This window comes from Lissotriton helveticus, chromosome 1_1 (assembly GCF_964261635.1).
Source record: "Lissotriton helveticus chromosome 1_1, aLisHel1.1, whole genome shotgun sequence".
Lineage (NCBI taxonomy): Eukaryota > Metazoa > Chordata > Amphibia > Caudata > Salamandridae > Lissotriton > Lissotriton helveticus.
The window spans coordinates 575,816,357-575,843,869 of NC_136057.1; the positions used below are offsets into that span (position 1 = coordinate 575,816,357).

The window sequence follows — 27,513 nt, forward strand, 5'->3', positions numbered from 1 at the left end:
AGCCCCAATCCTCTTCCCGCCCGCACCCGACCGCCTCCGGGACGCTGACGGGCGCAGACGGGCTTTCCTTAGACGCTCCTTCGGCACGTAGGAGGCGCGTCCGCTGCTCGCATCTGCTGCGCAGAGCAAAGGGCATCTAGATTTATAGCGTCGCCTGCAAGAGGCAGCAACACTAGTCCACCGACCAGCGAGCCTGCCTCCCCCCAAGATGGCCACTGAGGAAGTTAACTGCCTACTAGTCCCAGAGTACCCTTCAGCTCCAAGTCGGCTGAATGGGTGAGGGACGGTAGGAGCGGCGCGCTAGTCAAAAGGTAGAGGAGTAAGTATGGAAATTGCAGTAATGATAGCAGGTAAGAACCTAAGGGTCACCCGGCTTTCCGCCTCAGGCAACAGAGATAGAGCAGAAGAGTACGACACAAGTTAAAACAACAGAAACAAAATGCGAAACAAAAAATGATTAAAAGATTAAAACCAGCTAGTAGTCAGCATGGGTTGCACAAGCTCGCCCGCACCCGGCTTTCCGCCACAGGATTTTTGGGAGCGAGAAAAGGTCAATGGACAATGATCTAGATTTCCTATGTGTGACGGAATCCTGGCTAAACGAAGACTCTAACCCAGACATTGCGGTGGCGTTGCCACCAAAATTTACAATCTGCAGAAAAAATAGAGAGGACGGTAGGGGGGAGGAGTAGCCATTTTACACAGAGACACTTTACAATGGAAAGTCTTCACTTTACCAGGGATTAAAGCAGCAGAACACATGGGTTTCTGCTGTGCTATTAATAACTCCTTCTCCTTTTCTGTGGCTTTGCTATATCGCCCCCAGGCAATAGTAAGGCATTCCTGGACTCGCTGGGAGATGCTCTCAGTGAAGCCATGCTCAGATATTCAAACTTTACGCTGTTGGGCGATGTTAATTTGCACCTGGAATGCAATGATAGTCCAGGGGTGACATTTTTCTTGGAAACGGTCAATTTGCTGGGCATGAAACAAATGATCCAGGGACCAACACACAGAGCAGGACACACCTTGGATGCGGTTTGCATCAACTTTAGTTCACTCCAGACAGGCAATCCAATTCCGCAGGTCTGGTCCGAGCATTGTTTTATTCCGTTAGCTTTCCTAATCCCTAACAATGACAGTATAGTGAGGATGATTGATGTAGGGGCCCCAAGGAGGCAATGGCATTGTTTAGCCACAAACCCCTCTTTGCCCATAAGTGCCCAAGACAAGGTCCCAACACTCACGGGAGAACCCGGAGAGGATTCTCGCTGGTTTCATAGTTGGATCTTGTCTATAGGCGAAGAATTAGCCCCGACGGAGCACATGGCCAGACAGAGTAAAAGAAAAATTCATAATGACCCTTGGCTCTCAAAAGAACTGGAGTACTTTATCTGCAGTCTAAACAGCTGTAACGCAGATGAAGAAAAGGATATGATGTTCTCAAGCAACAGATTTTTAAAACTTTTAGGAAACAATATCATTTAGCTATTAAATCAGCATAAAAAGAATATTTTTATAATAAAATAACCCTAGCACAGCATAATCAAAAAGAAATTTTCACAATCGTAAAATCTTTCACTGATCCCAAAGGTCTACCTGTGGAAATCCTCCCTTCTCAGAAGTTATGTAATGAAATTGCGACACACTTCGAAGACAAGATCAAGGCTATTCAAAAGAACTTCGAGACTTATAATTCCTCAGTGCTCATTGAGGGTCAGATGTCAGATATTAGAGATGACAGGTCTGGCCCTTATGCCTTTCAAACGGCCACGCTCTCCCAGACCAAGGAGGTGATACTGGCATGCAAATCGGGCTCCCCGTTGGACGCTTGTCCCCCGGTTCTATTACATCATATCATCGATATTGTAAATCCAGTGATCAATAATATTGTGAACTCATCACTCTCCACCGGTATTGTACAGGAGGAATGGAAATTTGCCATAGTGAAGCCTTTGAAGAAAAAACCTAACTTCGATTCTTGTAATCTCTCCAATTACAGGCCTATATCTTTGTTACTACTCTTAGGCAAGATCACAGATAGAATAGTATATAGAGAACTCTCTAGCTATTCAGAGTCAACACAGATTTTCCATTTCCGTCCATTCGGTTTTTGACGAAAACATTCAACTAAGACTGCGTTACTTGAGATATCAGACACCATTAAATTTATAACGTATAACGGCAAGAAGGCAGTCCTGATCCTTTTGGATTTGTCTGCCGCTTTTGATTCCATTTCACATAACATCTTGTTAGCCGGACTGAGATCTTGTGGCGTATCTGATTCTGCACTGGCATGGATGACATCTTTCCTGTCAGATAGGAAGCAGGTGATCTCGCTGGGATCTTTTCTTTCACCTGCACGGACCGTGTCCACAGGTGTGCCACAGGGGGCTTCACTCAGTCCACTCTTGTTCAATATATATATGGCCCCTCTTATCTCGTTGATTTCGACCTATGGGATCAAAACCATGTCATACGCAGATGACACTCAGTTAATCCTGTCCCTGGATAAGAATTCTACAGATGCTGAAGAAAACTTTAAATGTTTTGCAGCAGTTATAAAGTAGATGAAAGATAATCATCTTTGCTGTAACACCGATAAAACTGAGATCATACCTATCGGTAAAAATAATTGTTTTCAACCAAATGACTGGTAGCCAGACGCGACACTACAGCCCCCCCCCCCATTGACGGTGGAGGTAGCAAAAAATCTGGGTGTTTGGTTTGATTCTTCCCTTTCGTTTAAGCCCCACATCCTGAAGACAACTGGGACCTGCTTTGGGCTTATAAAAACTTTAAGAAAGTTCTTCAACCTAATCCTGTTAGCTGCCAAGAAAACAGTGGCAGTGGCTCTCATACTATCGCAATTGGACAACTGCAATAACCTCCTCATAGGAATTAATAAAACTATCCTGTGGAGACTACAGGTAGTCCAGCACGTTGCAGCCAGACTGGTCCTAGGGCTTCCGCGCAGGGCGTCGGCCGCCTTGAAGACCCTTCACTGGCTTCCAGTTCATAAAAGAATCTTGTACACACTACTACTGACGACTTTTAGAGCACATCGTCATGTGGGCCCAATATATCTTTCAGCACGATTTAAGCCGTATATTACAGCAAGAACACTAAGATATAGAGCTGCAAGCTTGCTCAAAGTGCCGGGCTTCAAATTAGTAACTAGAGGTGGGAAATCAGCCACTGTACTGGGAGCAAAGGCCTGAAACTGCATGCCAAAGGAACTTAGAGTAATCGAACGGGAGGGGCAGTTCAGAAAGGCATTAAAGACCTGCATCTTTGGGATATCTGATGCCTGCTGTTTAGACCTAATTTAGGTCCCATTCCATGTAACTGATCTTTGTCATTTTCAGTGCCAGGATACTCCATTAGGAGTGACAGTCGCGCTATACAAGACTCACTTTTCATTTCATTTCATTTCAAAATGAATACAGGCGTCATACACTCATGAAAATAGCCGATTAACAAAACAAATGCTCATATACAGATTTTTTGTTTCTGTCTTGAAAAGAAAGGGTTGTACTGTCAAAATAATCGGTCCAAAATAGAAGAAAAGAACCATGAAATCACTTGAAAAACGTAACAACTTCTGCTAAGCCATTTCTATTGTGTAATGTCGTTTTTTCTATGCTCAAATAAAATTTTTAACAAAACTTTTAATAAACTGCTTTTCTTTGGTTTATCCAAATGTAACATTCATTTTTGCCTCAAACTTAGGCTTATCTTTCATATTTTATATGTGAGATGTATGTGCTCTATTAACTAGCATATAAAAATAACAAAAGTGTAACAAAGTCAAAAACAGAAGAAAAAAATAATAATTTTCTCCAATTTTTGCCACAGTGCAAAAATGGTTAAGCACTATGGATTGCATTAACTAGCACACACAAAAGAATTGTAAAAAAATACCTGCTAAATTTTCTTGCACGGATGCAAACTTTACAGAGCCTGTTCCCAGGACTGAAACACTGGCTTGCACAGCAAGATGTAGTTTTGCTCTTTGTGCTTTAAAGACTTTTTGTTCGGATCTGAATAAAAAAGTCTTTAAAGGATAAACAGTAAAACATCTCCTGAAGTAAAGGATCACACTGTATCATCCGTTAAGTCATATACCAAATATGTCACATTAGTAGGTGTTAGGTGCATCTGTGATTATAAAATACAATGGGCCAGATGTACGACCATTTCATTTTGCGGGTCTCTATTTGCGACTCACAATTAGAGACTCGCAAAATGAGATACGAGTTCCCAATGGGGTCGCAATTGACCTGCCTCATCAATATTCATGCAGCAGGTTGCAATTTGCGACCCATTGGGAATGGTCAATTACACAGGGATGGTGGCCTGCTGGGGAGAGCAGACCACAATGTCTGTGTTTGCTTTTAAATAATGCAACTTTTTGTTTTTGAAATGCAGCCCGTATCCTTAAATGAAAAAAGGATGCATTTTAAAAAATATATATTTTTGTTTAATTTTTTTGAGGGTAGGCAGTGATCGGCGGGACCATTTCCTGCTCTTAAAAAAACGTTCTTGCTACCATTCGCAAAAGTGAATTGTCCCCAGAGCAACCCCTCTAGTGTGCGACTGGCTTACCGCCTACTTGAAATAGGTGGCAAACTGCGATTCTTTTGTGACTGCATTCTGGTTGCAAAACAATTGTACATCCTCTAGCGACTCGCTATTAGGAAGGGATGCCCTTGGCACGCCCCTTCCTAATAGTGACTCGCAAACCCTATTTTGCAAGTTGGTAATATGTTACAGACTCGTAAAATAAGGTTTGCACATTGAAAAATGTGCTTGAAAACAGAGAAAAAAGTAGCTCCAAAAACAGGAACAGTGGCTGGACACAAGTGCTTACTCCATGCACCAGGGGAGGGCCAAACACAAAAAGAGGACATGATGCCTGCATGCCATGACAAACGGCAGTGAAGCACATGAGCGAGTCACTGAACCTAACAAATGGTAAGCTATGGCCGGCCTGTATGTCTGCTATTTGTAATCAAACGTTTTGCAGAGGCAGCGTCTGCTCTGTCAAGGCGAAACCTACAAAGCGGTGTGTGGCCTTGCCATTTAAGCATGACCTGTACATTCTGTGGTAAAATGTAAGTTCTCAATTGAACATGTGTGTGTGTGTCTGTGTGCGTGTGTGTCTGTCTGTCTCTCTGCCTCTGGGCATGCAATGTTACCTCTATCTTGTTGCCTCCTAAGCAATTATTCAGTACCTAGAAATAACATTCCTGCAGAAAGCGCTGTGAGAACATCTTGATGGATTGAAGACAATCCACATGAGAGATTCTACCTTGACTCTGTCGGTTCGGTTATTGAAGAGTCCGATGCGCCGGATTGTATTGAGGATTGGGTCGGTGGAATCATCGATCATGTTGTGTGTTGTCACAGGTGGTAAAGATTGTCGCTGCAAAGGATTAAAGCAAGATTAATCAAAGTCAGAGAAAGGAACTCTTTATGTGACTTACATCATTAAACAGCAAGGCAATATTAAAACATACGAGTCATCTGACATTTCAAAATATTTTGTTTGTGATTTACAGATCTCTGCTGGGAATGGCCAGACAAATGTAGGAAAGGCATTTCAAGTGTGAAGTTGTACAAGAAGTGGGTAAAGAGTGAAGCTTTAGCTTTGTGGTTTGGGTACGAGGGAATTCGTACTCAGGAGCAAGGGAACGTCTTGAAAAGACGATGTCTGCGGCAAGTGTAGTTTTCCTTGTAGTTTATCGAATACAGGAGTATAGGTCTAACAGGCCCAGAGGATCAGCACCAACTGACGAAGGTCTTCAATCCACTGCTCCACCACTTTCCAAATACAACATTACACATGGTTGAAGCACCCAGAGAATGCTAACATTCTATACCATACAATATACAGCAGAAGAGACCACAGAAATACAAAGTGCAGAACACCACACGTCTGCCATCATTCTTCGACAATAATCAGCACTGAGCATGATTCAATACGGAGTGAGAGGGTTTACATCCACAGAAGGCAAAGCTGCCATGGAGAGTACTTAAAGTAAATGTAGAGTATGAGAAAAGACAGAACTGAAGGGTGTTTAGTCCTTATTGTTGCAACAAACAAGAATACAGACTGAACAGACAGTCTTATGTTTCCTCTCAGCTGTCAGAAGATATGTGCCTGTCCTTCTGCTGTGATGAAATGTACACCTGATGAGTGGTCTACACATTTGGACTGTTTATATCTTGCTTTATACTCATGGAAGAGAAGAGTTTCAGATGAGATAGCTTTGTATGTAGCACACCTTCTAAGTTAATCAGTGTAATCTACAATCAAAATAATTACCTTAAGGACAATGTGTATCGTGTGGCGCAGAAGGAATCCAAGGCTTAATTTGAGCTGGTGGTTTCTGGTGCTCGGTACACACACCTCATTGTCAGCACCAGCACTTATGACAGTCTACCACGTGGTGGCACTGTTCGCTTAATTTAAAGAAGAGCACAACAAAGGCTTATTTATTAATTCAATACAAATTAACAATGATTGATACCTGCCTCCCAAGCCATTCTTACAGCTTTGGGGCCTGGAATAATCTGAATTGTCGCAATTGTAGGACTGTGATGAGTAGTAGTTGTGTAGGTACTGTCATTGACATAGCTGGCAGGAGCAATGTGTAGTGCAAGCTGCAGTGGGTTCTTGACTAGAGCCCTGTGTTAGACTTGGCCCTTTTTGCAGGGTCATCCCTGAACTTTTTGTCTTCCTCCTGGTAAATTTTCTGATCTGGTGTTGGTGGTTTTAGGACTCTGGACACTTTATCACTGCTGCCCAGAGTTCAAGAGCATGTGCTATGCATGGTAAATGTGGTAAGATTGGTCTACACCTGTTTGGTGCATTTAATGTACCTATCAGTCCCTTGTAAAGTGGTATCTCATATACCCGAGCCAGTAAATTAAATGCTACTGGTGGGCTTGCAGCGCTGCTTGCGCCACCCCCCAAAGTAGCACATAAAGTGGTTGCCACGTCTGTGACTCCCCTTTTACTACATATCAGTCACCCTTAAGGTAGGCCCTAGCTAGCCCTATGGGCAGGGTGTGCTGTAGGTAAAAGGTAGGACATGTGCCTTAACTGTGTGGTATGTCCTGGTAGTGACAAACAGCCATTTTGGTTTCTCACTACTGAGAGGCTGCCCTATCATAGGAATGCATTGGGGATTCCCTGATATGTGTTTCCGTGGTAATTCCTGATATGAAAGGATTAGCGTGATCAAATGTGGTATGTTTGGAATAGCGGTAATAAATGCAGTGTAATGGTGTTTGCAGATTTATTATCACCATTTTAGAAATGCCACTTTTAGAAGTGGGCATTTCTGTGTGCTATGTGTCTCTGTGCCTGCTTGTTGTGTATTGCATGTCTGACTCTGAATGACAGGGGCTGGGGAGGTGCAGTAGCTCCAGAGGGGCTGGGTTAGTCAGCGCTAGGGTGAATAGGCCGATCTACATTTGGAGTAGTGGGAGGAGTAGCACCTTAGCCTGAATAGGACTGTGTCTGCCTTACACAATGCTGGCTCCACCCCCCTGTAGAGTGTCTGGGGCCAGAGCCTACACTAACAAAGGAAGTTGTTGTGCACTGTAAATATGTTTTCAAGTGCCCCTCAGAACTGATTTAGACCGGCCACAAAATCCTGTGCCAGGGGGAGAAAAAAAACATTGGCAGTATATATATTGGGGCTGTGACCCCATGTTTTTTAGTTACCTGCTTGGAGCTGAAGTAATGCTGGGTTTGAGGAGGAACCGCCGTGGGACCCAGCTGCTGTCTCCTGGGGGTACCTACTTGCTGGCCTACCTGTGCCCAGCTCTGCCCTTGAGGATTTCTGGAGAAGACTGTTGCCTGCTCCCTGTTTGTGTCTTCAGGAGGGAGAAAGGCTGAGCGCTTTATTTGTAGCACGTGGTAAGCGCTCTACTACTGGTGCCTGGGAGGGGCGTTGTGCCCGGAGCAGCACGGGGAGAAAGACTAAGGAACGCTTTTAAAGTCCTCTAAACTGTGAGTTTGAGCCCCTAACGTGGGCCCCTGTGGTGATACTGCAGTAACAGGTGCAGAGAGAGCAATTGCGCTGCTGCAAGAGCTCTGTGATCTTCAGTTGCGGTGCTGGTTGCTTGTTCAGCACCGTGATGCGTGCACCTGCTAAAGATCAGCGAAGCGGCCCTGCTGTGGTGGCCCTGCATTGCTGGGATCAGACCAAGGATTGCCAAACCGCCAGAGACATCGCTCCGGGGTTTTCAGCCAGAACACGCAGCAACCGGAAGCCAGGTAAAGGCTAAGCCAGGCTATGGGCAGGGCTCCCCGTGAGTAACAGGAAGCTGGCGGCTGCTGCCAAGAGGAAGGCGGTCTGGCCACAGCAATGAAGTCAGGCAGCAGTAGCCTGGTCGTGGGCAGGGTATGAGGTGAAAAGAAATCGGAGTGGACCGCCTGTTGTTCTCCGGCCCGAGGGGCTGTGGGCAGAATTCACTTGAGTGCCTGAGTAGCACCGAAGCGAGTCCCGCATTTCCGAAGTGTGGGAGCAATCTCTCTGGTGGAAAGGAGACTAAGTGAGGTCTCTCCACCTCCGGGAGCATCCTTGTGCTTGGAATCTTGACAGCGGGGTGGGACCTCAACGGAGGCCCCCCGAGCCTGGGTGGAGCAAGGAGTCTTCACCGAACTACCATGCAGTCCAGGTAGTAAGCGCTGGGACTGCCATTTGGGGAATAGTGGCCTCTCGGGGACATGGTGGCATATTGTTGCCTGTGGGCAATTGTATTTACATCAGAGAGGGGCTAATGAGATGTGCACTGTGGCAGGTGCTACTGTGGTGCCCTAGTGCTAATTTAGGATGTATACCTAAGATGTTTATGCCTAATGTGTGGTGCTAAGAGCACCTTTACCAGTAGTTACAAGTTGTTTTCACTACCTGTGAATTGTGATGTTCTGACAGTGGCCAAGTGTAGATAATCCCTGTCAAAGTCCTACCAAATGCCATGTGGCACAGTGTATATAATTGATTACATTCAAATGTGTTTTATGAGTAAAACAAAGGTTATTTTTGATATAACCTTGTGTGGAGTTTCTTCTGTGGTGTGACTAGTTTCTCGCTGCTGTGTGTGTTGCGCGAATGCTTTACACATTGCCTTTGGGATAAGCCTGACTGCTCTGCCAAGCTACCAAGGGGTGAGCAGGGGTTATCTTTGATGTGTAACTCCCTTGCCCTGACTAGAGTGGTGGTTCCTGTCTGGCTTAGGTGCATGCCCTAGCCAACCAGAAATCTCATTTCTAACACCCTGGCACTTATTTTTCTACAATTCAATCACTGAATCTACCCACTGACCAGTACAACCCGGACGTGTTTGTCTGTTGCCTCCTCACTTGAAAAATGAATGTACCTGATAATAATTGACCTTCACAACTATAAAGTGACCAACTAGACCTAGGAGATGAACACATAGCATTATTGTTAGACCTGGCATCATTGGCATGGGTCTCCCTTCCTCTCTACTCTCCCGGTCTTTTATATTGATTGGATTTAGATGTTCTGGGCGCCGTGTCACTGCTAGTCAGTGGCACAGCGCGAGTGCTCCCTGTATATAAATGACTGTATGAATAAGGATAACTATAATACCTACATCGGTGTAGCTTGCTTCAATAGTGAGTTACCCTCCATTTCACTGTCGCTTCTGTGAAACGATCCATTCTCATAGGCTAGGATGGGCCGGTTAAAGATTGCTTTCTAAAATCCTATTGGGCCCTCGGAACCTGATTGGAACCTCGAGTTTGATATGTATATGCTCAGGACATTGAGGGGAACTTTCTCGTAAGGACAGTTTATATATTACATGCGTTGAAATAGCTTTCCTGAAAATGTGGTAGTTTCTAGCCTAAGCCTTACTGTAGGTGTGTATGTGTATTGGCCGTTTGGTTTTGGAGCAGCCGGGCCAGCTGGGTCAGACCTGGTTGGAGAGAGATTGAGATCGGTATTCAGAGCATGGGGAGGGGTGACTCTTTGATCCACGCCGTGCCGTGCCTGGAAAGGTGAATGATGGCTCCACCTCCCACTGGGTGACTGATAGCAGACTCCCTCATTCTGAAAGGGCAGGATGTCGCCTCGTACACCAACTGCTCCGCGACCCCACTGAACTGATTCTGACTGTATCTAGTGATTTGTAACTTTAGAGAACAAAGGCTTTTTAGGTATAAAACGCAGCGCTGGAACTTTGTCCAAGTGTTTTCCTTCTGGATGTCAAGATGAAGCTCTGTCTGAGTGAAGAGAGTAAAGGACTTTGCAACTTTCATCAAGCTTTCCGAAAGAGCTAACCGAGGGCCTAAATCGAGAGCGCCTCCTGCAGAAGTCTCAGGGACATTAGACTTCACCCCGTAAGCCATCGGAATTCCTGTGCGATGATTTCTGCTTGCATGTGAGGCCTGCGTCAAGTAATCCGGAGCCTTTAGTTCTACTGTGAGGACAGCCGACAGGGCACTTCTGAACTGTTGTTAAACCTGTGCGGGCCGCTGCAGCTAAGAGAGAGCTGCCGCCGCTGAGAGCCCGCCTGAATCAGAACTGAGACTTCCTAAACTTTTGCTGAACCTGTGTGGGCCGCTGCAGCTATGAGAAAGCTGCCGCCGCTGAGCACCAGCCTGACTCTGAACCTTTGAACCTTTGTGCTAAACCTGTGTGGCCGCTGCAGCTAAGCAGAGAGCTGCTGCCACTGAGAGCCCACTGGAATCTGCACCCTCAGACCTTCTGCTGAATCTGTGGGGACTGCTGCAGCTGAGAGAGAGCTGTGGCAGCTGAACGTCCACCGTGGTGCCCGCCTGATCGAGACCATCCTTTGTCGTGCTGACCGCCACAGCTGAGAGGGCTGCTGCCGCTGAGGGCCCACACCCTTTACCACTTTTCCTCATCGTGATTTGTCCCGTGGGCTGCCGCAGCCAAGGGAAAGCTATAGCTGCTGAGTGCCCACACCCTTTGCTACTTTGCCTCATGATGATTTGTCCCGTGGGCCGCCGCAGCCAAGGGAGAGCTGTAGCCGCTGAGTGATCACACCCCTCTGCTACTGTGCATCACCGTGAGTTGTCCTGTGGTCTGCCGCAGCCAAGGGAGAGCTGAAGCCACTGAGTGCACCCTTAGCAACTGTGCATCACTGTGCGTTGTCCTGTGGGCTGCCGCAGCCAAGGAAAAGCTGTAGCCACTGAGTGCCCACACCCTTTGCTACTTTGCCTCATCGTGAGTTGTCCCGTGGGCCTCCGCAGCCAAGGGAGAGCTGTTGCCGCTGAGTGATCACACCCCTCTGCTACTGTGCATCACTGTGAGTTGTCCCATGGGCCGCCACAGTCAAGGTAGAGCTGTAGCCACTGAGTGCCTACACCCTTTGCTACTATGCACCATTGTGATTTGTCCCATGGGCCGCTGTAGTCGAGAGAGAGCTGTAGCCGCTGAGTGCCATACCCTGTGCTATTTTTGCATCCTCGTACTTTGCCCCACGCGCCGCCACAGCTGAGAGAGAGCTGTGGCCACTGAGTGCCTGCACCATTGACAACTTTGCATCCTCGTAATTTGCGCTGCGGGCCACAGCAGCTAAGAGGGAGCTGCAGCTCCTGAAAGTCCACACCACTGACAACTTTGCATCCTTGGGATTTGTCTGGTGGGCTGCCGCAGCTAAGAGAGAGCTTCTGCCGCTGTGAGCCCACCACGGCGCCACCCGACAAGAGTCATCGCCACCCCAGTCCGGGCCGCCGCAGCCGCGCGCTGCAGCCACTGCGCTTCTGTCACAGTCTCCGCTTCTTCCAGAGGCTGCGTGCTGTATTTATTTCCCACAACGTTGTTGTCTCTCTGAGTCTCTACGGTTTGACGTGAATTGTAGTTGTTAAAACGCTTTGAGAGTTTTGAGTTAAACTGGTAGATAAAGATATTGTTTTTCTATATCTACCTGAGTTGTGTCCTTTTGTGGTGTCATTACTGCCTTGTTGTACGAGGCCATAAATGCTTCATACACTGCCTCTGAGATAGGCTAACTGCTCGTGCTACGTTACCACAGGGTTGAGTAGGGGTTGTCAAAGAGGGTGACCCACTTGACCTGACTTAGGAAGAAGGGTCCCTATTTGGACAGTGGCGCCAGCCAGTGCCAACTAGAGACACCCATTTCTAACAATTATGCTCTAACAGTAACTACTATATGTACAAATTTGCATGCTAAAATCCACCCAGTTCACCCCCTAAAATGCTCTGCGCCACACCAGTCTCATAAATTCTAGAGACTGCCTTCAGGGCTACACTGTCGAACACCTGCACATGCATGCAGTGAAATGGTGGTTGGGAATTCTGGAGTTATGTTTGTTGGTGGGTGCAGAGGGCCCTGAAATGGTGTCCACAAGATCTTGGCACCTAAGGGGTGCCAGATAGAGCACAGCAACAGCATAGCAGAGCCTGAACCACTTGCTGGTGTCTGCCACCACGCTTTGTACTCATGGGACGCATCAGCTGCTCTAGTAAGTAAAGGATAAAACCAGTTTGATATGGCAGGAAAGAGGCGGTGGCAGTGTTAAGACCTGCACAGAGGTGTGCCTCAGCAAAGGTCCAAATATGGGCCCCAGGTCCTAACCACATTTACACCTTAGATCCCAATTAGGGCACAATGACATTCCTTTTCACTATTTGGGATGACAGTTCATGCCAATGAGTGCAACTTGTTACAGCCCATCACCACGGATGTCAGTGTCTTTTGAGCGCCTGCCTCCTCTGCTTCGGCTCACAGTTACAAAGCAGGGAAGGAGACGTCAAGCTGAATATATACCCAATGCTCCAGAGCAGTGCCTTATAGTGAGCATAGGGTTTGATGCTGTTCTTTCCTTTTCACCCTTTATATGCACCTCTTGAAGGAGATACTGAAAGTATTTCCTCTAACCTTAGCACTACCTAAGACACTGATCTGTCTGACATTAAACAACATGTTTCAGCAATACTCGTGTGACACAACTGATTTGAAGATTGGGTGGAGTTACTCAAAGTAAATCAGTATTACTTATGTTACAGAAACTTGAATAGAACACTGCAAACCTGATGTCAATGTCACAATGTCACAAGTCAGCACAAGCCGATATTAAGACACAAATATTTTGACGAAGCTTGAAAGGTCAATACGGAGGGCTGATACCTTTATATCATCAGTAACCTATTTTAAAGAAACAATGATGATTTGGGTAATCTATTCCTAGTACGAGGCAGTGATTCTTCCAAGAAGGGGTGGCAGAGACCTAGGGGTAACCCGGGTTGGTATTCTAAAAAATGTCGGCAGATGAAAATTGTACTTATTAAAGCAGTTAAGGACAAATCCCCCGAGCAGATCCGTTTGGCTAGGAAAGCTTATAAGCAGTCTGTCAGCGAAGCTAAGAAAGATTGGGAGGACCAGTTCTGGCATGATTTAAAGGTAGCTAGTGAGAGGAGGGACTCATGGGGGTTCTGGAACCTTGTGAGGGGCAAGAACAGGCCGGGTAATAATCTTATTACTTGTAATATTGCTGGCCAATCATGGTTTGATCATTTTAAATCCCTCTATACGTCCAACCTAGAAGATTGGCAGAGTTTGACTTTGCCAACCTTAATGGACTCTATAGAGGATTGCGAAGCCTATTCCTTTACACCCAAGGAAGTGGAAAATGTGATAAAAAGCTTAGTGCCTCTTAAAGCAGCAGGCCCCGATGGGATACCGGGGGACCTGCTTCGCCTTAATTGTACAGAATGGGGTAGGCTTATCTCATTTCTTCTTAACGCTATCACTATTGGTGCAGGAATTCCCGACCCTTGGAAGGGGGCTGAGGTCGTCCCAATTTTTAAGAAGGGGTGTCGGGACGACCCTGCCAATTACCCCCCAATAAGCCTAATTGATTCCACTCAGAAGGTTGTTGGGAAGGTGATTTTGGGAAGAGTGCTCCAGTGGCTTGAGGATTCCAAGATTCTCTTGGACTATCAGGCGGGCTTTAGGTCCGGCACAGGGTCCATCGAGCAGGCCTTTAGGTTGCTGCTCCTATTCTGGAAGGTGGTCATAATTGGCAAGGGCAGTCTTTATCTCGCGTTTATCGATTTAAAGACTGCCTTTGACCTTGTGCCTCGGGACCGCTTGTGGGGGGTTTTGTCCGACATGGGGATGCCAGTGTATCTTTTGTCATTATTGATTAAGCTCCATACCGGAAACTTTGCACAGGTGAGGTGGGGCATGCAAGGACAGAAGACTGAAAAAATCACAGTGAATAGGGGTGTCCGCCAGGGTTGTGTCCTTGCCCCCACACTGTTCTCATTGTATGTGAACGGTGTGGTGGAGCATCTATTGAAAAATCCATCTGACGCACCTTACCTGGCGGGTAAGAGAGTACCAACACTCCTATTCGCTGATGATACTCTTCTTATTTCCAAGACTCCAGTAGGCTTACAGAGGCTTCTGTATAGTTTTCAGTCCTTGTGCACTTGTAGAGGGCTTATTATCAATACTGATAAGACTAAATATCTGGTGTTGAATCCACCCCAAAAAATTGGTCGTCCGCCAGCCCTGTATTGTGGGCCCCTGGAAAGGGTGGCGGAATTTGATTACCTTGGTATCCGCTTGTCGGACACTTTGCAGTGGTACCCCCACCGCCAGAAGCTGCTACTCGGCCATAAAAGGGTTGTGGGGGCCCTCCTCATGGAACAGCGCTCCTCGTCTATAAAACCAATTGCGCCTATTATAGACATCTACAAGGCGCAAGGAGTTAGCGTGGCCCTTTATGGGGCAGAACTGTGGGGTGCAAGCAATGTAGACCAGCTTTCTAGGTCAGAGAATAAATTCTTGAGGAACCTGATGGCCCTCCCACAGAGCACCCCAACGCTACCCCTGCTCCTAGATATGGGGTGCCGCTCAATTAAGGACCAGGCCAGACTACGCCCGCTACTACTATGGGCCCGTCTGTGGCGGGTCCCAGAGCTTGCTAGTTATGCGGCAGGGCTGTCTGAAATACTCTCGTTGCCTGGCTGGTCCAAAATTAGCTGGCTAAATGATGTTAAATTCCTGCTGGGAGAGTTGGGGCTTGGGGAATTTTGGCTATCCAGATCTGCTCCCCCAAAAGCTGTTTTAAAGAAGATTTATTGGAGTTGGGTATCCAGCAAAATTAGTTCTGATACAAAGCAGGGAAGATTAACTGCAGAGTTTACCAGAACAAAGGATGTTGCAGTTAGGGAATCGTACCTTGATATTATTCTGAAGCCAAGTGATCGGGCTCTGTATTTTAAATTCAGGGTAGGAACCCTCCCAGTAGGAGAACTGAATGCACGCTGGAAAGTCCCCTTTCAAACTTCTCCCTTTTGCCCTACCTGTGTGACCAGAGTTGAGTCGGTTGCCCATGTCTTATTTGAATGCCCGGCATACATAATGCCGAGAAACAGTTGGTTAAAACCTGTGTGCAGAATACTGGGTACCAGACGTCACATTGTAGCATTGCGTATCTTGATGTCTGACACCCGGCCTATGTATGTTTGTGGTTTGTCAAAATTTTTAAGATGGGCTTGGTCCATCAGAACCAAAAGGCTTAACGATATTCTTTAATTAGTGTCTTAAACATCTCTTTTAATCAATTTTAATACTATTTATGTTGTATTTTATATAAATTGACGTGCAAAATCAGTTGGTTTGAGCAATGGATTGTAACTGATGTATTCTGTCATGCTTTTAAAGATATATGTTTTATCGAAATAAAGTCTTATAAACTGAAACTGAGAAACAATGTCACCACAGCAGACTAACTCCAAATTGTCTACAGCTTGCTGAAAAAAGTAGGACAAGTGTACGATTTTCCTGATTTCCAGGTAAGGTACATTTAAATACAATGAATCCAAAGGAAAATCCTTTGCATAGTCTTTAACTATCCTGCCAATCTGGTCCTCCTGACTATACTTTGGACACACCTCATCTATTCTTCTCTTGGCTCTTTCCATTTTAGGTACAAACAAGAGATTAAGGTTACACAAACATACTTTTTGCGACGCTCTGGTGGAGTTTAGTCCTTCACCTTATTTACAAGGTGGCGTTTAGGCACTTAAAGTGAGTTAATGCCGTCTTGTAAATAATGCCCCTATTCAAGAAGCTCTAAGCGTGAAAGGGGCAGGCAATTTGTGTTGTAGTAGGTGTTCTGCAGCAACACCAATTGCCTTTTGACATTGCCCCATATTTATAAGGTATGGGTCAGTGCCAAAAATAAGACCAGAAATGTTTTGTTTCTCCTCTTATATTGCTTTTGCCATGTGTGGAGCAAATCGCCTGTTAAGATTGTTTATGTATAGAAAGGGGAAATGAAGGATTGCACCGTATTTTTGTAAATATGGTGCATCCCTGCATTTTTAAACTGATGAAGCACGGAATTACCAATTTTGGTGTAACACTGAGCTCCGCCAGTTTCTTGTACATAATCCCCACAGTTCTACCAAACTGGTATGTACAGATTATCTGCTGTAGCTAGTACAGAGACAGCCCAGTCAAAATGGAAGCAACTATACCCATTCTTCAAGGGTGCGGGGTCATGCGTCAAGCAATGGAGGCAAAATGACTACTTAAAGCAGTGGGGGCATAGCTATCCCCACAGCTAATAGAAAGAAACAGAGTAACAAATTGTACATTTTAAACATACTGGAAAAATAAGATATGATTAGTACAAACATATACATGCTAGTTTTTACCTCTAAGGAGATCACTTTACCCACACATATGGCTCTGCAAGCAGGCTGACGTACACCGCTTTTACACTTGACTTTCAGGGAAGAGAAGATGAGAAGTAAACGGCTTCTTGAGGAGGTAGTATGGGGGACAACAGCTCAGAATTTAGCAGTCAACAAACAGGCACAATGACCGATGATGAGGACCACTGGATTATGTGATTCTTTGCTTTTTGAATAATGTGTCTGCAGTATAATCTGCAGATGTTAATGAAACAAAATTTGTTTCTAGCTCAAACTAATGAGGAGTTACTAAAAACATAGTGACAAGTGTCCTTGTGCACTGGTAGGGCCTTGACAAAGGTTCACTGGTCATCTTTCCGTTGCTTATTGCGGCATTTGGGTGCTAGATTGGTGTTAATAGGGTGATATTTCTTCCCAGGGATTGTTACTTTGTGTTGGAATAACAAAATAAGTATGCTGTATCCTTTTCTTTTTCTTGCTGCATTATTTAGGTAACCCTGCTACATAATTTGGTCCTCCTCTGCCACATAATTCCAGTAGTCCTGCATATGATTCACCCCAGTGCTTTTCCTTCTGTTAAAAAGAACATGAGTTTACCATTGCAGGTTTGAGACCTGACCTACGGGTTCAACTAAACCACTATACCTGGTATTGTGCCCTCTCCTCACTCTAGGTAGTTCCCCAACATCTATGGCAACCTATACAAAGGTGCTGGGATAGGCATTGATCAAGCACAAGTGCAGATCACTAGCAGTTATCTCATTGGAACGGTTGTAGATCAGTACATTAGTTCTTTAAAAGAGTCTGCACCTCCAAAGGTTAGCTTTCTAACTGGAGATTCACCTTTGCACGATTAAGACACCACAGTCCAGTTTTTGAAATGCAGGCTTATGTTACCTGCTCTATTGAGATGCAACTCGTGTGGCACTGAGTGGTGGGGTCGGTGATATTTCTCTTTCAAGGTATAAACCAGTGATGAAGAACCATAGGTAATAGTCTAACACTTAATTCAGCCATTGGGGTTGAACAGTGTAGCATGTGTTCCTCTCTAGCAGTTCCGGCATTTGAGCCAAGTGCAAACATGTTCTCTTCTTTGGCAGCTGCCACCTCCGGGTCCAGTGCTGGATTTCCATTTAGGGGTGGGGACAGTCCCTTGTGAGGATACACCTCATAAGATAGTAGCAACACCAGTCCTTAGAGTTCACTGCAGAGGTGCCAGATAAAACAATGTTGTTCAGATTTCTAGCTTATTTATTAATTTCACACTGGGTGTGGGAGGGACCCCCGCCCCTCTCATGATTCAGGTAAGGACGAGCCTCGCTTCCTCTGGGAGGTGCTTCTTGTGGATGGTCGGCATGCTAGGAACACACTGGTTTTATCCTCCTCGGTAGTCTCTCATCCTGCAGGAACAGACATTCTCATTCTCTCTCTCTCTCAGCAAAGTGGCAGGCTTCTAGTGACTATGAAACCCTCTGTATCTTCAGCAAGTTGCACAAACTTCGAGTGATGCCTCCTCATCTCTGGGAGACTGAAAGTCATGCACCAGCCCCGATAACACAGCTGCCGTGGTCTGTGTTCCTTTCCTTGCTCAAGTAGAACTTGGAACTGGAACCAAGCAGTGGTCAGGGTCCCACTTTTATATGTATTTTACAGATAGGGTATGTTAGACCTGTCTGCCTTAGGGAAGTATTTCCCCTAACTTTTTGCCTCTCTTACTCCAATTTGTTGGATTTATTTGTGTTGGCCTTAGGACTCTGTGAACTTTACCACTAATAGCCAGTGCAAAGGTGCTTGTGCTCACTCCACTAAAACATGGTTTAATTGCCTTATACCCAATTGGCATATTTAATTTACTTATAAGTCCCTTGTAGAGTGGTATACCATATACCCAGGGCCTGTAAGTTAAATGCTGCCAGTGGGCCTACAGCACTTATTGTGCCACCCACTTAAGTTGCAGCTTAAACATGTCTCAGGCCTGCCACTGCACCCTGAATGCAGTTTTAAATTGCCTTATCGACTTGGCATTAAAACCCCCATGCCAAGCCTTAAACTCCCCTTTTAATATATATGTCACCCTTGAGGTCGGCCCTCAATTATCCATTGGACAGGGTGCTGTGTAATTAAAAGGCTGAACATGTACATTTAAGTTTTACATGTTCTGGTAGTGAAAAACGCCTAGATTCGTTGTTTAATATTGTGGGGCCTACCCTTCCCAAAGGCTAACATTGAGTATCATTGAGGAGATGTAATTTCCAACTGGTAGCAGGTAGCTGTGTCATGTCTGGGTTTTTTCGAATTGTGGTGAAAAACTCTTTTTAATGATACAATCGAGTTTTTGATCACAATTTCAAAATTGCAACCTTCAGAAAGTTGGCATTCTTCTGCCCTTAGCCCTTTTGTGCCTGCAACCTGGCCAGGGTCACATGACCTGGTGTAACTGACAGTTGGACTGTGTGAATTTCTCCGACAGTCACACACTATATGGATTAGCTGTGCTTGAATGGGCCATCTGGGATGGGGACAGAGCTGAACACAGCCTCAACTGAAGCTGAATAGCCTGTGCTCTGTCTTCACTGAAAGGGGCAAACAACCCCACATTGTCTCTGAAGCAACCTTGGAGCCAGGTGTCAGGAAATTCCATACACTTCAAAGCCATGGTCTAGAAACCTCTCCTGTCTTCTAGAATGAGGGCACAAGGGTATAAAAAGGGGAACTCAGTCACCACGTCTTCAGTATACAGGAAGAGGTGTGGCGCCACGGCCAGGGCGACTCACTCCGGAATCTGGGGATCACGGTTCGATCCTCTGCACCGGCGGCAGATTAGCCCAGCACCATGTGACTCTGGGCAATAGCTTGCTTAATCTTCCCGACGGCCCCCAGCGCCTAGAGACCCTAACGGGTGATTGTGCGCTTTACAAATGTGGATATTATTATTATTATTATACTTCTGGACCTCTGGATATTTTTCCAGAAAGAAGGACTGCTGAGCTGAAGGACTGCAGCCCTGCTAGAATGCCGCCCTGTTGCCCTACTGCTTCCTGCCTGGGCACAACCAATGGATCTTCATCTGTCCCAGGACCTTCAGAGTTACTCACAAGGTTAACTTGTTGGCCTCCTGTTCAGACTCACAGGGACAAAAAAACATCCTCTCTCTTGATCCTGCACCTGGCCCCAGCCTGAGTGAGTCCTGACCCTCCAAGTGGTGCCCCTCCAGTCCTGGAAACTAAAAATGTATCAGAGAACCAGGAGGAGACCGGGACAAATTTGCTTGCCTATCCGCCAGAGGTGCATCGCAGCTCGGATTGATTTTGTGGATTCTCCTGCTAGCTCTTTCCTGCAGCAGCAAATTCTTTACACCAGTCATTTGCCAAAGGGGTATCCAGCCTCGTGGAACTGTCTTCGGCTACAGCACTCTGTCTCGTCCTGCCTGAGATTTTTGACTTCCATTTCAGAGCTGAAGTTTGAATCTAGAAATCTTCACTGTGGCTTCGACCCAAGGCTACACAATGAAGATGCTCCCTCCTCGGACACCTCCTGCAGCCACGCACCACTGAATTTTACCTTCTCAGATTATTTTTTCAGAATTTTTTTAAGTCTGAAGGTAAGCGCAGATGAGGCCCAATCCACTTCTTCTATCCAAATTGCTCTCCATTGTGGTTGGCCAGATTTTTTTTACTTTGACCCAGTCATGCACGACTAGATGACTGTCTTTAACGCTTTAATAGTTGAGGCATTAGTTTTTGCAAAAAAATAAATGTAAGTCATAGCAAAGGTTCTACTGATTGAATTTTTGTCAAATAATTTATTTAAATGTACTCTAGTTTTCTACATTAGTTTAATTTGTGCCTGTGCTATGTTAAGCAATGTGATTGTTGAAAGCCCTCGGAAGTGGCATTGATGTAGGTCTCATCTGCTTTGCATGTAAATGCAGTCTTCAAAGCCTGATCACAGGATGTCATTTTTCTTGAGAGAATAGCCAATGGTCTGCGGAGCCATGCTGAAGACTTTCAATATGGAACTCCTTGTGATCTACACTACTATGAGAAATTCTTGTGTTATCAATAACCCAAACATTACAATCAGGTCTGAGAGGGCACCATTGAATCCTAACCCTGAACTGAGGGGGACCAAGGATAGTTGCAGAGACATTTCACAAAAGCAGGTGAGGTGTAGAAATCTGATGAGTTGGTAAATGTGTAAATTGATGTTACTTGAGCAAGGGTCCAAGACTATTATTTATAATTCACAATACTTTCTCATTGAAGTTGTATAATTATAAAGGCACAAAACATCATAGGCATACAAAGGAAAAGTAGAGAAATCACTTCCAAAGGTGGACTGATATTTTAAGTTTATTCAGTCACACAAACAAATATTTTGTTGATGTAATGTACAATGCTTTTACATTACATCAACGAAATATTTGTTTGTGTGACTGAATAAACTTAAAATGTCAGTCCACCTTTGGAAGTGGTTTCTCTACTTTTCCTTAGCATGCCTATGATCTTTTGTGCTTTTATAATTATACAACGTCAATGATAGAGTATTGCGAATTCTAAATAATAGTCTTGGACTATTGTTTTCCTGTACCGAGCGATACCCAGGTCCTTTTGACTTTACGGGTAACCCCATTTTTGATAATGGTGTTACTTGAGCAAGGGCGGTGGTCGAGTACACTCACTAGAATTGATTTAGGAGTGGATTCTGTTTCCAGATTACCAGGGCTATGCCTCCTTAGACCAAGTAATCATCAATTCAAGCAGAGTCTATCCTTGAGCCTTAATTCGTAGTACGCAAGACATCTAGATATTTTCAGATAAGTGTCAAGCACAGGACACAAAGAACGTACAATTTGATACATCATAGTCCTTATCCCTATAACCTAGTTGCAATCAACAACAACATGGCATTATCTTTTAATACCATTTATCAATGATTGTTAGGTGTCATGTTGGTTGAGTTATCACCCAACTGTGTCTGTGGCTGGGGGACCAAATTTAGGTAACCTCTATGTTTCAAGATCATAATTTCACAGCCTTTTCCTTTGCTGGTTAAAGTCCCTTTTGCCATTTCAATTGCAGTGGGGAGAAAGCATATTTTGTATCAGAGAATTGTGTCAAAGTGCTGGTTGAAGAATAGTGATATATTGTTTATTATTACTGACTATTAGGCTGTTGTGGCCTTTAAGGAATGAGGAGGATGTGGTACCTAACAGCTGTGAGAATGACTGTATTTTGGTTTTAGTTTCTCACAGATAAGTGCAAGAAAACTCTGATCTGCAGGAGGGCATTTGTACTGCTAACTTTATTAGCTAGTAACAAACTGTCGTACTGTGGAATAAATTGCCTCTGGTCATTTCTTTTCATATGCAGGGTGTGCACAAATGGAGGATTAAGAAACAAAAGTTTTTAAGTTTTTCTTCTGGAATCGTAGTGTTTGCCTTTGGTGGGACTGGTTAATAGAGGACATTTTTATGTACAATATCTTCATAATGAAAAGTCTCTATCTTATATTGAGCTTCCACGGGTTCATTAGATATGGATATGTTTCTCTAATGTGCAGAAAGCTGTTTTTGTTGCTTGCATAGTTATAGGGTTTCCTATAAATAATGTGTGAGTCTAGCAGTAGATGTTGTTAAGGTGACTGGGCTATTATTGGATGCTAATGTGAATCTAAAGGAGATGAAGTCACCGTGTTTTTTCTTGTCACCAGTATTGTAGAACTGCATATTAAGGTTGTATTTGTTTATTGTGTTGACAGTCAAGGAGTGGTGGTAGTGATAGTGTCAACTGTGATATTCTGGACGAATGGAAATACAAGTTGTAGATCATTTATTCCGTTGGGGGCAGCAGGAACGCAGTGCTCCACCGGAGATGACAAAGGCCTTGATTTTGAGGTTGATGGACAGGATGCTCTTCCACAAACCAGCAGTCTGCACATCCCAATTAAAGTAACGCATACCGTCATCTTTTGATGGCTGTATCACTGTCAGCTGTGCTGTTGGAACGTTTAAATCGACAGACCGACAGAGAAGTAGCCATCAGATTAAGATCAGAGCACTCGCCCTATTTAGAGCAGATGGTCTGATGTATTTCTTTCTTCTTTTATCTGCCAGGTAAAAACTGGTGTTCTTTAACAGAAAAAAAATTACCACCAAAGCATGGGAGAAAACACTCATAGAGTAGGAGCATTAGTGTTTTATTTTTCAACAAACTCTGGCTTTGGGAGTTTGTTTTGGAAAAACAAAAAGGTTTGGAGCTCCGCTTTCTGTAAAATGGTAGCCATGCTGTAAATCTACAGTCTCTTCAGAGGACTGCAAATCCTCTGAAGGTACATAGCTCACACCTGGGTGGGCAGTCATTTATAAGTATGTCAGACTTTTGTACGTCAGGGTGGCAGGAGTAATTTCCTCCACCCCCTCACAGAGTAAAGACCACGAAGGTCCAGAAGGGGCTCAAAGTCTATTCCGTAATGGACAATAGTTTTTCTGCTCAGTGTAAGAAGCTGTGAGTAATACGTTCTCTGTTTGCAAAGGAGGGCAAAAAGGTGTGCACTGAAAGAAATGCCCAGGGTGTTGTGCAGGGCAATGGCTGCTAAAACACTATGATTATATGAGGGATGCACTACTTTAAGTGGGATACTATGTTATGCAATGCATGCATACCATTGCATAACCATTGCATAAGATGGTTATGCAATGGTAAGATGTTTAGAGGTACACCAATGCAAATGTGGATTACAGACATGTCAAGGGAATAATACAGTGTTGATGGCTGTATGATCAACTGCCAATGTGCTCCTTATGTGTCCCTTGTATCCTGTGGAATGGTTCTAGAACCAGAAGTAGGTGACTTGGTGTTTCATTGATGTGAGATCTCCTCACTGCTTTACTGTTCCGGACAGATGTAGATTAACGGGTCACTTACTAGTTATATCTTTTTCAGGCATTTAGCAGATTCTGCAGGAGTAAGAAGTCAATTTCTCAGCAACCATAGTAAGAAAAATCATCACACTGCAACATGTGATATAATTGGCTTGCACCATACTGATGTAAGGGCACCCGTGACTTGGGTACCCGGAGCACTTCTTTCAATGCATGAAAGACAGAGCTTGCTCTGAGTTAGTTAATCTTTGTTTGTTCTTTGACATTTGGATTTGACCCTTTTCTGGTTCATTTCCTTATCCTTGAACACATTTCCGTTCTCTTGGATTGCATATTAATGTTGTGAAAACACAAGAATTATAGTATATGAAGGTATTAGGGGCATTAATCTTGGCACTGTTTGGATTGTACAACTATCCTTACTTGTTCTGGTTTCTTTGGAGTTTAGAAACTACATTACCCTTTTGTTCCTGTTAAATTGTAACATACACCTTTGGGCAAATGATTTCTAGTCAGCTTGTGAATTTAGTGGGCCTTCTCCCAGCACCCTCATAAGAAGTTTATTAACAGCAGTGTTGAAGATTAGAAAGGTCTAAGGGGTTCTCTCCACATATTGTTTAGTTCACCTATGGCTTTGTCCCCTGAAACTTTACATGGACCCAACGCCCTTTACTTAAAAACAGAGAACAGATTGAGCACTGTTTATAAGATTATCAATTAACAACTATCTGGCCATCCTGTTAAGAAGGAAAGCCTGGTGGGAGGTGGTACTTTGAAGAGTATGATAAAGTGACAGAGAAGTGTGTTAGTGATAGCTGTAAGCAAAACATGTCGACAGTGACACTAATACAAAAATGCAAGTAGAGGAAGTCATCCCATGTATTGTATCTTGTCTTGCTACAATCAATTTTTCTCTAGTGCTCTGTTCCTTGCTAATCAGCCAGGGTGAGTATGATATCATGAAATGTTGGTGTGTGCCTAGTTGAGTGAGAGTCAGTTGGGGAGAGTAGTTTGAGCAGCATGGAGGCTGGTCCTGGAGGGGCGTACTTTCCACTTTACCAGTTACTTAGAAACAACTGTAACTGTGTTTTAGTAACCTTTCTCATAACCTACTGCCTTCTGGATTATCTACATGCAAGAGTGCTATTTACATTACACCACCATGCCCGATTATGAGGCAAATGATCAACCTGAATAGCAGACCATTTAATAATGTTCATCTTAACATCCGTTTTAGGATAAATCAGCTCATAGCAGATTATTGTTACGCACTTACCTGGGTGGAGAAAATAGCTCTTTTCATGGTAGATAAGTCATCACGATCAAGAATCTTGTTCCACTCGGGAATTTCTCCTCTGTAGAAAGAGAAATTATATGAAATACCATTGACACCATTTATATCTGTCTTACAGCTAAAATGCTTACTATGATCCGTGTTGCACAATGCTCCTACCCGAACCTCTTTATAAAGTACTTCTAGTTCTCATGATGCTCTGTAACCCCCTTACCATTCTACAAATTGAACATCGCTGTGAAAAAGCCACTAAGCATCATGAGTGCCACAGAAAACAGTATAAAATATCCCTGGCCTACTGATGTAAGGAAAGGCAGATAACTGGCAGACGGGTGAGTTAGGCCCCGAGAATGCTCGTTTTCCTCTCCTACGGTTTATATATGAACCTATGTCGCAATTGGTGTCCCACGGTTATGTTTGGTAGTTATCCTGGTTTAATTCACTTTTTAGAACTAACTTGAAATCAATCAACCCCCTTGCTTTCCTTTTGTTTTTTTCACGTTTTGGATGATGGTATATTTTCCATGGAACCACGGAGGCCCATCTGAGCAGAATTAGAACAGTGGAATAACCAAGAAATTGATTTAAGATGGAATGAAGTATCAATTCTGCCTCCCCTCAATTCTCTAGCATTCAAACTGACCATGGTAATTCTATCAAGTGCTGCATGCCTCCCTCAAAATCTCATTCTCCGAAGATTTCTCATGCACAGGATCATCTATTCTTCATTCCTTCTGCTTTTCTCCGTGAGCAGTGATAATAGAAAACGGACAGGACCACTGAAAACATATTTTCACATTTTTCCACTTTCCCCGCTCACAAAGCATTGCACTTAAGTATCCTGTCCAAAGTTATGTACAATCTAGTTTCAATTAATTTTCTTCTTACACCATACCTGTGTATTATAATCATTGCGTAGGTCTTTGAAAACTAACAATCATATGAAAAGTAACTCCTTGGTCCTTTCAGTCCATTTATATTTCTCCCCTCAATTCTTATACTATTTCTTGTTTTGCTGTGGATCGTTTTTCTACTTTCTTTCAAATCTATGAATTGGAACTTCCACACAAAAGTAACTCTAGTGCTACTCTGTGCTCCACGATCTAATTCTTTATATTCATCAATCTATCCTCTGCCTCCTCTTTGTTTCCTATACACACTTTCTTTTATTTGGACTGTTTGCTGCCTCTTTTAAAAACTCTGCTCGTCCTCTCAACAGACATTTTAAAAAAACTAAATTCCTTTGCACCAGCTTTCATCTTAGTGTTGCATTCATCTCACTATCATGATGTTTTGAATGTTTATAGAATCTTGACGTTCTTTCCCTTTCAAATATATTTTGAACCTTGCCATGCATAAGCCATGAAAACTGCCCTTCTTGGCTCTAATATCTTCATTTCAGTAGGACATTTCAACTCTTAATTTCTTATCTAGTTATCCTCTTCTTTATTTTGTAAGGTTTGGAACCATTATTAAACATTTCTTCTATCGTTTACATCTCGTATTCTTGTCATAAAGCTATATTTTATTGTTACACTTCTACTTTAGCCTCTAATATCTCATTTCACCTTTCAACTCACTCCAACACAGTTGTTTTTTATTATGTTTTTAATCTGGTCAGTTCAAAGTTCTTTATTGTTTGACAACTAATGTTTAAAGATCTTTTTTTAAAGTATTAATAAGCTGGAGGAACTGATAAAGACTTTTGCACAGCAGTCCTGGGGACATTTTAAAAAATGGATAATAAATTAAAAAACATTTCTAAAAATCCTATTTCCAGAACTAGTAAACCACACGTGGGCACTTCCAGCCAGTCTTGCAGCATGGAAATTAAGATCAAATGGTATAAACTACACATGAATTACATCATGATGCAAAAACACAGAATTTACTGTCCTTAGGGAGTAATTCTGATGCCGCAGTGAATGCTTGTACTATTTCAGATCAATTTTCAACAGTTAGTCAAGAGAAAAGAGAAGTTAATCAACATGTCTGCCCTCAGCTTCCCCCAGACTGCACACCATATGTAGTAGTTCTGAAGGAGGTTAAAAAATCTTCATACTGGCTCAAAAAGTACTCGAGTGGGCATATGATCTATTGCCAGCAATTCTTTAAGTGAGAACTCCCTGGTAGGTAATTGTACAAAGGAATCTCCAGGTGATTGTGTAATAGTAAGTTGTAGAAGACCTTTTATTGTAAGATCTAGTTTTCATTTTCTTCAGCCGTTGGCCTCGCTACCTGGCTCTAATCAAGCACTGTCACTATGGTATTTCTAACAACCAAAATGTATGCCCATCACCTCCTTTCCTTTGGCCGATATCACAGATGAATAGAATTGTAGGTTGGTATATATTATTGAAACAAGGAACAGCTATGAAGCCCTAATAATATTATATATAATATATTTTATTATCAACTTATATTTTTGGGTGCACCCAATAAAAAAATTGTTAAGAGGTGCTATGGTAGGCCCATTAGTATAATCTAGGAAGAAGGCAGTTGTGGTACCTGTCTTTAAAAAAGGGGATAGGAATCACCCAAGCTGTTTCTGACCAATCTCTGTAATAGATATTACCTTGATGATTTTGGGAAGAATTCATGTCTCAAGATTGGAGGCTTAGGTTGAG

The 27,513-nt window shown here is 43.8% G+C and overlaps 1 protein-coding gene across 2 annotated transcripts in view; it reads right to left on the reverse strand.

The window, feature by feature from the left end:
* Window positions 1–27,513, reverse strand: part of GYS2 (glycogen synthase 2) — a 589,778-nt gene that overhangs the window by 181,188 nt on the left and 381,077 nt on the right. For both annotated transcript variants that reach the window (XM_078674071.1, XM_078674070.1), the window contains 2 exons: window positions 24,869–24,947; window positions 5,315–5,428 (listed from right to left, as the gene is read on the reverse strand). In XM_078674071.1, coding sequence (XP_078530197.1) covers window positions 5,315–5,428; window positions 24,869–24,947 — 193 coding nt within the window. The remainder of the gene's footprint in view (window positions 1–5,314; window positions 5,429–24,868; window positions 24,948–27,513) is intronic.